The sequence below is a fragment of the Oncorhynchus kisutch genome, linkage group LG1 (assembly GCF_002021735.2).
Source record: "Oncorhynchus kisutch isolate 150728-3 linkage group LG1, Okis_V2, whole genome shotgun sequence".
Taxonomy (NCBI): Eukaryota; Metazoa; Chordata; class Actinopteri; order Salmoniformes; family Salmonidae; genus Oncorhynchus; species Oncorhynchus kisutch.
Window position 1 is genome coordinate 67,039,030 of NC_034174.2, and position 16,146 is coordinate 67,055,175.

The following is a 16,146-nucleotide window of genomic DNA, read 5'->3' on the forward strand; positions in this document are numbered from 1 at the left end:
AAGTGTCCTAAACTGACTATCATAGTAGATCAGTGCTATGCTTCATGATTGAATTCACCACCCTTTCAGGGAATGTTGGATGGAAATATTACAGGATAGAATTGTCCCTCTTTGAATTAGATCCGTATCAGGCACTTCCGCTGTCTGAATACTATGTTGTGTATTTTAATAGCCCACACCCACATTGGTGTGTTGAATTTGGATCCTCTTCAGCCAAGTCTACCCGCTGAGTCACATGTGCGCACTGTCTATCTGATGACATAATGTGATAAAGTACCAGAGTGAGAGCCAGCTGGTGTGAACCCGGGTTCCTCGAAGCCTTCTGTGGTTGTGGGTGGTGTTCTCACCTCGCAGCCAAATATCCATCTTTCTCTGCGCCGGAGGCATGTATGCATGCGACAGTGCAACGGAGCCGAAGGTGCTTGCCTGCTTGCCTACCGGCTTGAACAGTGCCAGAGTGCCGGCTGGTCCCGATCCAACTCCGGGAGCGGAGTCAGTGTGTTCCTAGAGGCTGCTGACTGAGACAGCGGGGTTGGGCAGCTGACCGAGCTGCGTCGCTGTAAACAACTGCGAGGGTACAATGACGCACCTGAATTTACACTTGCGCGAATTTTGGACGGTCGACTAGACATCTTTGGAGTCAGTGTTCGGTGACGGACTGCCATGACATTTAGGCTACCCATGCTGCTTTTTGCGCCGTAGACTGAGTAGCATTATATGCTGTTGTATGCTGAGGGGTTTTCCAACTATGCCTATTTCCTTGTAATACACCATGACGTCTTACCTTATTCACGATTGAAGTTGAGTAGCCAATTTAATTCATTATTGCCACACTCACACCTCTATTCTATTTCATTTTCAGGTGAGTCACATTGGAATTAACAATCACTGCTGTCAACTTGGATAGTTGCCTGCCTGTCCGTCCCAATGATATTTCAGTACTTTGGCAGTGAAACATGCCGTGTCTGTCTACAGAGAGCTGGACTGAGGTGCAGGTGGGCTGTCGTATGAAATAGGAGAAGGACTTGGCGGACACACACCCCCAATTCAGTTGTTACACACACACTGTCGCTCGGAGTGGCGAGACGCAGATGCGCACTCCACAGACACCCAACTCGGCACTCAACTTTTGCTTTTGCTCATATATTTTCTCTTCAATGAGCTTGTGAACAAACGGAGGATAGATGTTATTTGGCGGGCTAATATATTTTTTCTAAATAGCCGCAAAGGACCAGGGTTGGAATAAGGATGCCCGATTGTCTTTGAGACACCTGCGTTGATTAATTAGCCTCGCTTGGTGATTTCTCAAATATGGATTATGTGCGTAATGTGGCTCAAATAGCAGAGAATGGATATTGTTTGTCGGTAAGGATTTGATATTGAATCGCCCAGTAGTGCATTGAGGAGAGGGGCAGCCGCAGCCTGACGATGCCGGACGCGTCTCGGGACGTGCCGGTGCATTCCTCTCCAGCAGTGGCTGCGAACGCGGAGGGAGACGAGATAGAAGTGCTGGAGAGTATCGATGTTCTTCCCGTTGCCCCAGAGGACGTAAGTCTGAAGCCATATTCATATTGTCATCAGCGTTTTTCAATTTCATCCCAATACAGAAAATCACATTAAAGGCACGTTTTTCCCACGGTGTATTCTACAGTAGCGAATATTTTTTATTTAACTAGACAAATCAAATAATAACACATTTGTATTGTACTTTTTATACTGTGTTATGGTTGTAAGCTATGCATATTATTATGCCAGCGACCATTTTCAGACAGCTTCATAGACTCATACATAGACCATAGTTATTATATCATCACAGTCAACAATCCATTGACTATATGTGTTCATTACAGCTAACTGAGCAGGCATTACCATACATAATTGATGATGTCTTCAATTGTTCAATTATATTGATTCATTGAATGAAGGACAGTTCTTGTAGGCTACCTGCTGACTTCACTCCTTAATGACAGGTGTGTCTATCTGTTAAATGGCACTCTTTCTCTCTGAAACCTTTCCTTTCCTCTTTCCCCATCTCAGCAATGGAAATCTCTGTTCGACAAGGTATGTATCGTCGTTGTGTTACAGACTCTCTCTGTTGCATGCGCACTCATGAAGGGTGTCAACTTACCTGTCGTTTTATGTGAGGAACTGTTTGCTGTCTGAACTTTAACTTGTTACAAGTTAACATGTGCTTTATTGCTACCGCATTTAGTACTAAAACTGTGACTTATGAACTGACCTTGATCTTCACCCAATAGTCATGGAATAGCAAGTCAACTATCCGTGACATTATTATAAAGTCTATCTCCTGTCATTCCTGCGGTGGCGGTGAGTTGAGCCCTTGATGCCTGAGGAATGGGAGGCGGAGAACCAGATAGTGTTGGGTGTTTCCCTCCTCCAGTCCTCCAGTCCTCCTGACATCGACCCTCCCAAATGCATTTAGAGCAATACATAATCCTGGTTACAGTTGCCGTTGCTCCGGCTGTGGGCTGTCATGTCGGCGGCCACAGTGACAAACAAGGGTGTGTGTGTGTTATGCCCAGGCCATCAGGTTGGCATGACAGACGGAATACCAGACCCTCCCCCAACTCGCACACCCTCTCTCCCGCCTCAACACCTGCCTGCCCCAGCCTGGTCGGCGGGCCCCACAGTCACTCCTGGTCCCCCAGGGGGGGACAAAGGAAGTATAAGGGGGTTAGGGAGGGGGACAAGGGGGAAGTCAGAGGCTCGTGTCAGGCTCGCTCTTTCAGGCTCTGGAGGACTGGCTAGGGATTCATGGGATTACGAGAAAAGGGAAAAGGGGTTCGGGGTCTTTGGTGTGTGTATATATGTGTGTGTGCGGGGGTATACATTGTGGACAGGCATTAAGCGGGCCTCTCAATCCACTGCCTTTATGCGGCTCGGCATCGCTTTGAATTTCTCAAGTGGCCTTCAGACTAGATGGGAGGGGGGGCGGGGGGAGAACCAAATATAGCCTATAGAAGGGGATGCTGTCCAGTCTGGCAGCTACAAATGCCCTTTCACTCTTTTATTCCCTCCACCCTCCACCTCTTAAATGACCCCTTCCATTTGTCATACATTGGAAATGTTGACCTTTAGGATCACTCAGTTCCTCACAGTGGACACTAAGGAAAATAAATTATAGAATGGATGGTGGACCAGAAATGGGGATTTTTACTGGCAACCATTGGATGACTGAAAAAATGGAATAGTTGGACGTTCATAAATGGAGGAATAGGCCTTGCTCATTGGATGTTTAGTTCATAAATGGAGGAATAGGCCTTGCTTATTGGATGTTTAGTTCATAAATGGAGGAATAGGCCTTGCTTATTGGATGTTTAGTTCATAGAGGGAGGAATAGGCCTTGCTCATTGGATGTTTAGTTCATAAATGGAGGAATAGGCCTTGCTTATTGGATGTTTAGTTCATAAATGGAGGAATAGGCCTTGCTCATTGGATGTTTAGTTCATAAATGGAGGAATAGGCCTTGCTTATTGGATGTTTAGTTCATAAATGGAGGAATAGGTCTTGCTTATTGGATGTTTAGTTCATAAATGGAGGAATAGGCCTTGCTCATCGGATGTTTAGTTCATAAATGGAGGAATAGGCCTTGCTTATTGGATGTTTAGTTCATAAATGGAGGAATAGGTCTTGCTCATCGGATGTTTAGTTCATAAATGGAGGAATAGGCCTTGCTCATTGGATGTTTAGTTCATAAATGGAGGAATAGGTCTTGCTCATTATATGTTTAGTTCATAAATGGAGGAATAGGTCTTGCTCATTATATGTTTAGTTCATAAATGGAGGAATAGGTCTTGCTCATTATATGTTTAGTTCATAAATGGAGGAATAGGCCTTGCTCGTTGGATGTTTACTTCATAAATGGCAAAGTTTGTACACCATATAGCACCTTATTTCCTATATAGTTGACTAATCTTGAACAGAGCAGTGTTCAAAAGTTGTGCACTATTTAGTGAATAGGGAGCCATTTGGGTCACAAGTAATATGATATAGGGATGTTTCCCTTAATTCTTTGCTTTGTCATCTAGAGAGCACAAACTGTCCATCCACACCACCCAGATTGTTTAGATGGCCCGTGTGCCAACGCCTCTTTCTAGATTCTGTCCCAAATGGCACCCTATTCCCCATGTAGTGCACTATAAAGGGAATAGGGTGCCATTTGGGACACACACCTACATGTCTCCCAGGCTGGTGTTTTAATCAAAGTGCTGTGTGCTCTGTTCAGTTCCCACAATGTCCCCTGAGAGGACTTTGTTGCAGTGAAAGTGCTTTCTCTTCAACCAGGAAATAAGATAATAAACCTACGATAGGTAACACAAATCAGAGCTATCTAAGATCTTTAAACATACTAGGGAATGAGGACTACTACTACACACACGCGCACACGCACACACAAACACGCACACACACACGTGCACACACACTACTGGCCTGATTAGTGATGATGGTGAAACCACTCAAGAAGAGTATTCTGAGTAGTCTGAGTATTTGTGTCTTTCCCTCACAGATTTTCAGCTTGTTTTGCAGGATTGGACCATATAAGTAGGAATGTATTAAGGGCTTGTTGTTATAAATAGGATGGATCTGGAAAAATGAAACAAACAACTTGGTGTTTTCCCTTGAAAGATGACCCAAGGGATATTTGTTTTTGTTTTTATGACTGTGTAAGGCAGTGCAGTGTGCATTACAAATGTTATAGTGGATATTTGTTGCGTCACCTCATTCTGTTTCCTCAGTGGTTGGTGGAGAGGGAGTAGGAGCTTATTGTGTTTCTTGCTGGTTGCGCTGACACATTTCTGTGTACAACCCAGACTGTGTACACAATCAGTCATTATCTGGGATGGGAATGTCTCCATTAGTCACACCCCCTCTTACCTTCCCATGGAAGTGCCCAGAAGGAAGTCAGCACCAGACGTGGAACATTAAGTCCGTATACTGATGCAAATGGTTTGGAACTCATGGGTGAAGGAACACATGGAGGCTACCCTGCTTGCTAATGTTACAACTCTCTGGCTGACCTTTGAATGACTTTTTTTTTTTAAAGCTCTTAACACCATCTTATTTATGACACAGAGTACATACCATAGAAATAGGGCTGGGAACCGCTGTATAGATTCTATCTACAGATGATATTTCTATGGTACAGACTGTGACTGAACCATTGACCAGTAACAGAGAGAACCTGTGTTGAAGGAGCGCTGTGCGATAACACTTGTTCTACAGGCCCCAATCCCATTATTACCCCATCTGCCTTCCCTGTGTGTCCCCACAATGGCCAGTCGTCCCCACACTGTACCCTTTGTGTTGACATATGTGCCACTGTACTGTACACACACAATCCTGCTCTGCCTGCCTCTGGCCTGTTAAGACGCCAACAGGCACGCGTCCAGAACAGAGGGAATTATGGGGATTAAGACTTTTTCACATGGGCACACAGTGTACACCACAGGAGGTTGGTGGCACCTTAATTGGGGAGGACGGACTCATGGTAATGGCTAGAACGGAATGGGTGGAATGGTATCAAATACACAAATTAACACATGGTTTCCATGTGTTTGATGCCATTCCATTTGCTCTATTCTAGCCATTACCATGAGCCCGTCCTCCCTTCAGCAGCCTCCACTGATGTACACACATCCAGTTTAACCAGGATCCTGTCACATTATACGCTACAGTGAACTGGGGACATGAACCAGCCAAATGCTCTTTGATCGGAGTGGGGACCCACCTGTTCTTAGTGTGTGTGTGTGTGTGTGTGTGTGTGCCTCTCAATCTGGGCTCTTTATCTCATGCTGTTGTATGTGTCAATGAGCATGTGAAGTGGAGCGTGGCTGCCATTGACAGAATAGGAAGGCAGGCAGCCATCATTTCGGGCATCTTTTGTTTAGCGCCACTCACTCGGTCACCACATGGTACAGCTGCCAGCCTCTCAACCCTGTCATTCCTCTCCTCTCCAGTGTCATGACCCTCAGAGGGTTGATTGTCAACGGTCCAGGTAACTGGTACTGATTGGGTTTGAGCCAAAATGGTGGCCCTGGTCTGATTGTAGGGTTGCCACACGTCCTCTCTCATCCCATTACTCTCAGCATTTAGGTGTTTACTTCCTGTTAGCTCCGCCAACTTGCGTCTGTCTGTGTTGATGCTGGTTTACCATACCTCCTCTCAAACCACTGTTCTCTCAGTGTTGAGGTTTTCATCATAGAGATAGATCAGTCTATATGTAGGCTATAATCTCTATGCTTTTTATTTAGAGACCCTGCTTGCGTCTCTCTTGCTAGTCACTAAATGCTTTAAATACATTTCCTTATTTCCCTAATGAAAGGGAGTTCCAGTCAGTAAGTTGTGAGCAGCTCTTCTAATGTTGCGCTATAAATAGCCCCTCCCCTGCCTGTCGATCTGTCGATAGACAGAAAGATGTGCTGCTGCTTCAGTCATAATTGGCTGCGGACTGCAGTGTGTACACATGGAGAGATGAGAGATGGCAGCACAAAATTAACGTGTATCTGTTGATGGTTCAATGCTATGTGCTCTACCCACATGGTGCAGGGTGTGTGTGTGTGTGTGTGTACAACATATGTTTGTTTAATGTGTATTTATTTGTGTGTGTGACTGTGTGTACATACAGTATGCCCCTAAGTTTGTCTTCGATATGTTAATCCTTTAGAAGGGGTCAGCGGGGTGGAATCGATGCCAGTGAGTGGTACTCTAGGGAGAGTATTTGACTGTGTGTGTGACTGTGTGGATGTAGAGACACGCCAGCTGTCAGAGACCCTGTGTCATCTCTCTTTCCCTCTCCTCTCCCCCTGTCTCTCTCTCTCGCTCTCTCTCCCTGTTTAGTTTTTCGGCCGATTTGGCTTCGGTTTCCACAGTGAAGTGGATAACATTGCTGAGGAGAGGAGACTGCCCATCATCCACTTACAGGCTGTCTTAAGTTCACCGCCGCTTGAGTACGTTTATACACACATCAGTAGGTTACTGCAGGGGTCTGATGGGGTGACATCCTGTAAGTGACAACCTCTGGCTTTTTATTAACACAAGTTATTATACTCAGTATATCATTCCCTTTTTACACTCGGTGAAAGTTCATCTTTGTCATTTCTCTCTGACTGTGGGAGCAAGTTACATGTCACTCATAGCTCCCAGTCTAGCCCATACGTTGAGTACAGTAGTAGAACCTACCCTGCAATGTCCGCAATATTTTTGTGAATTCCCCTGTTTCCACAGAAACCCTTGACATACCCATTAAGATTCCCCGAACTTGGGAGCAGGCAGAGGTGGTAAACAGCTCCTATTTCAGCCTGTCACTCAGATCTATTGGGATCAAAGACACTAAGATCCATTCATTCCTTATGGCTGAAACTGTGATACCTTCCCACAGGTTGTGGTTACAGGGGATACTATACTGGGAGAGTCCTCTCCTGGCAGGGACCCACCACTCTGCTCTAAACGCCTGGGGGCCTGCAGTATGTGTGGGTTTCATGCCTTTTGTGCCAAAGTCTTTCCGTGGTCTTTGTTTGTTGGAGTTTCTACGTTTTACTCATTGGGTTTGTGTGTGTTTCTTGTGAATGTGTGTGTTTGTGAGTGTGTGTATCGGGGTTATGGACCAGTTATACTGGGGTTTAGGTGAGACAAAAGGTCTAGTGCCGTGGTAACCAACCTTTTCTCAGTCAAGATCACTTAAGTTAGATTTTTACCGCTTTTTTCTCTTCGTGATATCCAATTGGTAGTTACAGTCTTGTCTCATCGCTGTAACTCCCGTATGGACTCGGGAGAAGCGAAGGTCGAGAGCCGTTCGACTCCTGTGGCGGGCCGGACACATGCACGATGACACGGTCGCCAGTTGGACAGCGTTTCCTCCGACACATTGGTGCGGCTGGCTTCCGGGTTAAGAGAGCAGTGTGTCAAGAAGCAGTGTGGCTAAGGAGGGTCGGGTTTCAAAGGACGTATGGCTCTCGCCCTTCACCTCACCCGAGTCCATAGGGGAGTTGGAACGATGGGACAAGACTGTAACTACCAATTGGATATCACAACATTTGTGGAGAAAAAGGGGTAAAAAACGTATATAATTAACAACTACTTTATATTGAAGGAGTGCCTTTGATTTGATGGCCTGCAGGTGTGCAGTTTGGAGCGAGACGACCATTAGACCCAACAACTTGTTTCTGCACATGAGCTTAGCTGGCGGTCGGGGTTTCTATTGGAGGAGCAGTTTTATCCTACAGTCGTACTGTACTGTCTTTGGCAAGGCTTTATCGTTGTTTTATTTACAGAAATGTTTGGTGATCGACTAGGAATGCCTTGGCGACCACACACACACACACACACACACACACACACACACACACACACACACACACACACACACACACACACACACACACACACACACACACAGGTCTGTCTCTGTGACACATTCCTGCACCTCAAACCCTACTGGTTCAACACCGAAGCCCTGCAGGTGGACTGTTGACACTGCAACAATAAACAGTGTGTTTACCCATCCATGTGGTGAACAGGTGTGTGTGTGTGAACATATTTCTCCCATCTCCCATCCTCACTCAAGCACTTCCCATTAGTGGCTGTGACGCATATACAACACAACATCTTCCAATATCGAACTCTTCTATCTTCTCCCTCGGTAGAACAATTGAGTCTTTCTTGAGTCTAAATTGACCACACGGACAAACAGGCTGCAGACAAAACCTCTACAGATGTTTCTCTCTCTGACGGGTTAATGCGTAACATTGACGATGCAGCATTATGCATTTAAACACTAGACCAGCGTGTGTGTGTGTGTGTGTGTGTGTGTGTGTGTGTGTGTGTGTGTGTGTGTGTGTGTGTGTGTGTGTGTGTGTGTGTGTGTGTGTGCTTTTAATTTAAACCTCAAACCAGTGTAAGTGAATACTTCCCTTGTGTTCACCAGGCCATGAAGCGGTCCCCTTTAAAACGCCTCACCGTCTAGCTGTGTGTATTATCTCCCTTGACATTACACTAGTGTTGAAGTGAGGACAGCTTGCGGTTTAGATTAAATAAAGCGAGGGACTGGAAAATCTAAGTTTGTTGGCGTTTCCTGCAGCAACTTTTCCTCCCACTCACAAACCTTTTCCTCCCACTCACAAACCTTTTCCTCCCACTCACAAACCTTTTCCTCCCACTCACAAACCTTTTCCTCCCACTCACAAACCTTTTCCTCCCACTCACAAACCCACTCTAAAATGCTAAACTGACCCTTCTTCAACACTCCTAGTCTGAGACTCATACTTGGTCTGTATCTTCCGTATTCTACCTCAGTAGCACTATTTCCTGCTTTGGCTGACACATCAAATCACATTTTATTTGTCACACGTGCCGAATACAATAGGTGTAGACTTTACAGTGAAACGCTTACTTAAAAGCCCTTTAACAAAAAGGCAGTTTTAAGAAAAAACTAAGACAATAACAATAGCTGAACACTGGGATACTACAGAGGGGGAACAGAGAGAACGAAAGGGGGAATCAAAATGAGGAGAGTGCTTGCTTTGCCCCCAGGGCTCCTGTGGTAACAGGGATTCACACAGCAGACAGCTGGGTGAGTGGTCCTCAGCAGGTTCCCACCCCCCCAATCGCCCTAAACAGTTTACCCACCCCCCCCCAATCGCCTGAGTCTGAAAGGAGTGTGTGGAATATGCGCACACATACACATGTGATGACTAATTCATGCACACACACACACACACACAGATACATCTTATTCATCATACACAAAAACATACACACATACACCTACAAAAGAAAAGTTGTGGAAGAAGAAAGAGAGGGTGATGGAGAGTCCATGTTGTTCAGACACAGGGCATGGGCAGGTCAGCACAGAGATAAAGACAGGAGGCCATAAAACTCTTCAGACAAATCTCCACATAACATTGGGGTGAGAAACCCTCATTACCAGCGGGCCAAGCCCTCATTTACAGCAGCCGCCGTCAGAGGCCATTCTGAGGCCGTTCCCGAGAACGAGGGAACAAAAAGAGGGAGAAACATTTATTTTTGGAGCCTTCTCTGTCTGTTTTTCTCTCTATTCAGTCCTTCTTTCTGGGGGTCGCCCTAAACTGACCCCTTTTTATGAGGGGGCGGCGGCTCCATTCACCATAGAGATTTATGGTCTTTAATGGGGAAATGGACCCGGCCCGGGGCTGCCCTCAGGGGGGCCTAATTTAAATTCTACAAAAACGTAGGAGAGGGTTTGGGATTGGGAGGAGGGAGGTGGTGATCGGAGTGGGTGGGGTGGGGTCCTCTGTCTGTGACATTTTCAAGGTTGCCATCTGGGCAGGGAGTGGGAGCCTTCAACTGTCCGTCAACATCTCAAGCAACACTGCCCCCCCTGGATAAAGTCGCAGAGGAGGAGAAAGGGAAAACAACATCAACTGGGGGAAACAGATGCCCTCTATCAAAGCCTTGGTGGTGACTCACAGGCTGCTTGTCCACCTGGGCCTTTTTCTCCACCCATAACAATAAGCCAGTCAGTCAGTCTCCTGATTTGTGGTGGCCTGGTTGAGAGCCCTGCTGCGGTGTGGATCACCCTCTATTTCATAATCCTATTACCATAATCCCAAAAGGTCAGGGAGCACAGAGCACTTTCTCCTCCTCTCTCCTACCAGAACACCTCTCCTTTAAAGGTAAAAGGGAGTTCAACTTTGGCCCAAAGGTTGAAAGAAACTTCCAGAAAGGCAACTTAAGAGGAGAAGATTTGGGGGGTATGATAATAGTTCTAACCTCCATGGTTATGACCTATAGACAACCACCAGAACGGCTGAAGGTCTCCACAGCTAGCCTGCCAGAGGTCACTGTGGGCTATAGCAGCATGAGGTTCAACCACTTAGTCTCTTATATTGAGACCCAGGAATTTCATAAAAGTCCAAGATAAATGATGATCTTCGTGACTGGTTTCATTTTCTCACAGATACGTTGGGAAGAAGCTGAGGATAAAATGAGAAGATGAGTGCCACAACTGTGAAAAGAAAGACGGCCTTGTGCCCAAACTTTCATTCAAGGACACATATCTGTCGGGCTTTTCCCACAAAAACACTTTTCTAAAATGTAAAGGCAAGACCACAGTGTCCAAGCAACACGTAAGGTATCCCTTCATCTGTAGCGTTGGTGTGAAACATCCTCTTGGCAGACACATTCTCCTCAAAATGTCATAATCAAACTATCACGGTAGGCCTAAAATCTTCTTATTCAAACTATCATAGAAGCAAAGACTTAGTCAAACTCATATTGACACTTTCAAGGCAACTCCTTGACAGCAACCTTGATGAGACATGCCAGTTCTTATATTGTGACAACGTCTCAAATTGCACCCTTTTCCCAAAAGTGTCGTGTTATTGAACATGGTCCATAGGTCTCTGGTTAAATAAAGTGCACTATGTACAGAATTCGGTGCCTCTGTGGTAAAGCCAGTAAACCAGGAAGAAATCCCCAGTTCCCAGGCTCTCAGATGCTTCTAATTACACGCTTACCAGGATGACAGCCTTGAGAAACAAGATTCTCTGGTCTGATGAAACCAAGATTGAACTCTTTGGCCTGAATGCCAAGAATCACGTCAGAAGGAAACCTGGCACCATCCCTACGGTGAAGCATGTGGTGGCAGCGTCATGCTGTGGGGATGTTTTTAAGAGGCAAGGACTGGGAGACTAGTCAGGATCAAGGGAAAGATGAATGGAGCAAAGTACAGAGAGATCCTTGATGCTCCAGAGCGCTCAAGACGTCAGACTGAGGCGAAGATTCACCTTCCAACAGGACAACGACCCTGAGCACACAGCCAAGACATCGCAGGAGTGGCTTCTGGACAAGTCTCTGAATGTCCTTGAGTGGACCAGCCAGAACCCGGACTTGAACCCGATCTAACATCTCTGGAGAGACCTGAAAATGGCTGTGCAGCAACGCTCCCCATCCAGCCTGACAGAACTTGAGAGGATCTGCAGAGAAGAATGGGAGAAACTCCCCAAATACAGGTGTGCCAAGCTTGTAGCGTCATACCCAAGAAGATTCGAGGCCATAATCGCTGTCAAAGGTGCTTCAACATAGTACTGAGTAAAGGGTCTGAATACTTATGTAATTAATTCTATTTAAAAATATATATAAATTAGCAAAAATGTAAAAAAAATAGTTTTGGTTTGTCATTATATGGGTATTGTGTGTTGATTGATGAGGGGAAAAAACAATTGAATCCATTTTAGAATAAGGCCGTAACGTAACTAAATGTAGAAAAAGTCAATGGGTCTGAATACTTACATTTATGAACACAAGTTTGCGTAAAAAAAAATATCGTCATGGAAACATATTCCAGTGGGTGTACCAAGCAAAAAGACAGTAACTACTGTGTCAGAGGTCAGGGTCAATATGAATAAAACATGACCTCATAGTAAAACAACAGATTTCCAGTGATCTGCCTACAACTCAGGCTGAACAATGAAAATACTTTAAAGACATTTTTCTCAGTTACACTCAATGAGCAGTTACTGCCCTTTTGCTTGGTAGGGCAGTGTAGAGCTCCTACACGCAATGGTTCATGACCTCAGTACCATTAGACACACCCTTCAGTCAAGATATGAGAACACAAACCATGAGGCCCTGTGACAGACGAGCGTCCTGTCCAGGGGGTGTAGCTGTACATCAATCTGCGTCACGCTACAGAACGCTTCCACACCATTAAATCAAATCAAATCAAAACTTTATTTGCCACATAATTTGCCGAATACAAGTGTAGACTTTACCGTGAAATGCTTACTTACAAGCCCTTAACAACAGTGCAGTTCAAGAAGAAGAAAATATTTACCAAGAAGGCTAAAATAAAAAGCAATAATAAAAAGTAACACAATAAGAATAACAACAACGAGGCTATTTACAGTGGGCACCGGTACCGAGTCAGTGTGCAGGGGTACAGGCTAGTTGAGGTAATCTGTACATGTAGGTGGGTGTGAAGTGACTATGCCTAGGTAACAAACAAACAGCGAGTAGCAGCAGTGTACAAGGGGGGGGGGGGGGGGGGGGGGGGTCAATGTAAATGGTCTGGTCGAGATTTTTATGAAGTGTTCAGCAGTCTAATGGCTTGGGGGTTGAAGCTGTTGAGGAGCCTTTTGGGCCTAGACTTGGCGCTCTGGTACTGCTTGCCGTGCAGTAGCAGAGAAAACAGTGGCCTTATGGCCTTTCCTCTGACAACGCCTATTATATAGGTCCTGGATGGCAGGAAGCTAGTCCCCAGTGATGTACCGGGCCGTTCGCACTACCCTCTGTAGCCCCTTACGGTCAGATGCCGAGCAGTTGCCATACCAGGCGGGGATGCAACTGGTCAGGATGCTCTCAATGGTGCAGCTGTAACACCTTTTGAGGATCTGGGGACCCGTGCCAAATCTTTTCAGTCTCCTGACGGGGTATAGGTTTTGAAATGTGCCCTCCTCAGAACTGTCTTGGTATGTTTGGACCATGATAGTTTGTTGGTGATGTGGACACCAAGGAACTTGAAACTCTCGACCTGCTCCACTACAGCCCTACAGATGTTAATGAGGTCCTGTTCGGCCCGACTTTACCTGTAGTCCACGATCAGCTCCTTTGTCTTGCTCACATTGAGGGAGAGGTTGTTGTCCTGGCACCACACTGCCAGTTCTTAATTATGGTGTTAATTATGGTGTTGTAGTCGTGTTTGGCCACGCAGTCATGGGTGAACAGGGAATACAGGAGGGAACTAAGTGCACACCCCTGAGGGGCCCCAGTGTTAAGGATCAACGTGGCAGACATGTTGTTGCCTTCTCTTACCACCTGGGGGCGGCCTGTCAGGAAGTCCAGGATCCAGTTGCAGAGGGAGGTGTTTAGTCCCAGAGTCCTTAGCTTAGTGATGAGCTTTGTGGGCACTATGGTGTTGAACGCTGAGCTGTAGTCAATGAACAGCATTCTCACATAGGTGTTCCTTTTGTCCAGGTGAGAAAGAGCACTGTGAAGTCACCATCACACTGAAGCTGTGAATGCTAAGCAATACCTGTTGTTGGCCAGTTCACATCAGTGATGCGACATGTAGAGAGAACGAGAGAGAGAGAGGAAGAGGGACACAGAGAAAGATAGAGTCAGAGAGATGTAAGAGGAGACGGCCCGGTGGTCCAAGTGAAAGCTAAGCACTGTCTGTCGATCACCTTGGTCATGTGCTGAGCCGACGAGGTGATCATGACGATGACAAAAACAAGAGGGGGGACCGAGAGGGTTTCCCAGAATAACAGACCTGAGATCTCCACAATGCTCCAAGACTTAACAGAGAATTCGAAACAGAGAAAAGTCAATTCTGTTATCAGTTGCTACTTTTCTTTTTCCACCAAGATGAATGAACTGCGTATCAAGCGGAGGTAAAAAGATATTCAGACAGCAAGTCTTGGTAAGACAATGGAAGTTCAGTTAGAGGAGAGAAATAAATATGATTAAGTATAGAATACGTTATTCTATTCTAAAAACTACAGTGTCCTTTTACCATTAACTTCTCATGCTATATATTTAGCTCCCCAGCAGATTAATCGACTTTCCAAATGGCACCCTATTCCCTATATAGTGCACTACTTTTGACTAGGGTCCATTGGTGGTTGTGCACTATGTAGGGAAAAGGGTGCCATTTGATCATTGTTTCTTACGCTCCCATATGAATCGCTAGGGGACTGAAAACTACATTATTGGTTGCAGTGAGAAAACGGGTCTCTGCAATCATCACATAGGCTACAATGTAAGATGGCGCCGGAGGGCCACGTCTTATCGGCTCTTAACCAACCATGCTATTTTGTTTGTCTTTTCGCGTTGTTCGTAACTTGTTTTGTACATAATGTTGCTGCTACTGTCTCTTATGACTAAAAAGAGCTTCTGGACATCCGAACTGAGATTACCTCAAATTGGACGAGGATTACTCCTTCAATGAGTCGGACGCGAGGGATATACTACGGACGCCCGACCAGGCCAAGATCCCTGTGATTAGCTGAAAAAAGGAAACGTAGGTTTTGCGGAAAGAAATGGGGATGCCTTGTGAGGATCAGGTGACGAGTGGCTAATCTGCCCTTGCCACCCATTCTGATAGCTGTCGTTCAATCACTGGAATATAAATGGGACAAACTGAAAGCACGTATATCCTACCAACGGGACATTAAAAACTGTAATATCTTATGTTTCACAGAGTCGTGGCTGAACTACGACATTAAGAACATACAGCTGGTGGGTTATACACTTTATCGGCAGGACAGAACAGCAGCCTCTGGTAAGACACGGGATGGGGGCCTATGCATTTATGTAAACAACAGCTGTTGCACAATATCTAAGGTTTTGCTCTCCTGAGGTAGAGTATCTCATGAAAAGCCATAGACCACACTATCTACCTAGAAAGTTTTCATCTGTATTTTTCTAAGCTGTCTACATACCACCACAGACCAAGGCTGGCACTAAAACCTCACTCCGTGAGCTGTATTACGCCATAAACAAACAGGAAAACCCTCATCCAGAGGCGGCGCTCCTAGTGGCCGGGGACTTTAATGCAGGAAAGCTTAAATCAGTTTTATCTAATTTCTATCAACATGTTAATTGTGCAACCAGAGGGGAAAAAATTCTAGACCACCTTTACTCCACACACAGAGACACATACAAAGCTCTCCCTCACCCACCATTTGGCAAATCTGACCATAATTCTATCCTGATTCCCGCTTACAAGCTAAAATTTAAGCAGGATGCACAAGTGACTCGGTCTATAAAAAAGTGGTCAGATGAAGCAGATGCTAAACTACAGGACTGTTTTGCTAGCACAGACTGGAATATGTTCCAGTATTCTTCCGATGGCATTGAGGAGTACACCACATCAGTCACTGGCTTTATAAATAAGTGCAACGAGGACGTCGTCATGGATTACAGGCAGCATCCGCACTGAGCTAAAGGCTAAAGCTTCCGCTTTCAAGGAGCGGAACTCTAACCCGGAAGCTTATAAGAAATCATGCTATGCCCTCCGACGAACCATCAAACAGGCAAAGCATCAATACAGGAATAAGATCGAATCGTACTACACCGGCTCCGACGCTCGTCAGATGTGGAGGGGTTGCAACCTATTACAGACTACAAAGGCAAGCACAGCCGAGAGCT

At 45.6% G+C, this 16,146-nt stretch overlaps 1 protein-coding gene across 1 annotated transcript in view; it reads left to right on the forward strand.

Moving 5' to 3' along the window:
• Positions 1-265: 265 nt before the first annotated feature.
• Positions 266-16,146, forward strand: part of rhbdl3 (rhomboid, veinlet-like 3 (Drosophila)) — a 50,162-nt gene continuing 34,281 nt past the window's right edge. Inside the window, exons 1-2 of the mRNA XM_020479847.2 lie at positions 266-1,548; positions 2,038-2,061. Coding sequence (XP_020335436.1) covers positions 1,429-1,548; positions 2,038-2,061 — 144 coding nt within the window. The 5' untranslated portion in view covers positions 266-1,428. The remainder of the gene's footprint in view (positions 1,549-2,037; positions 2,062-16,146) is intronic.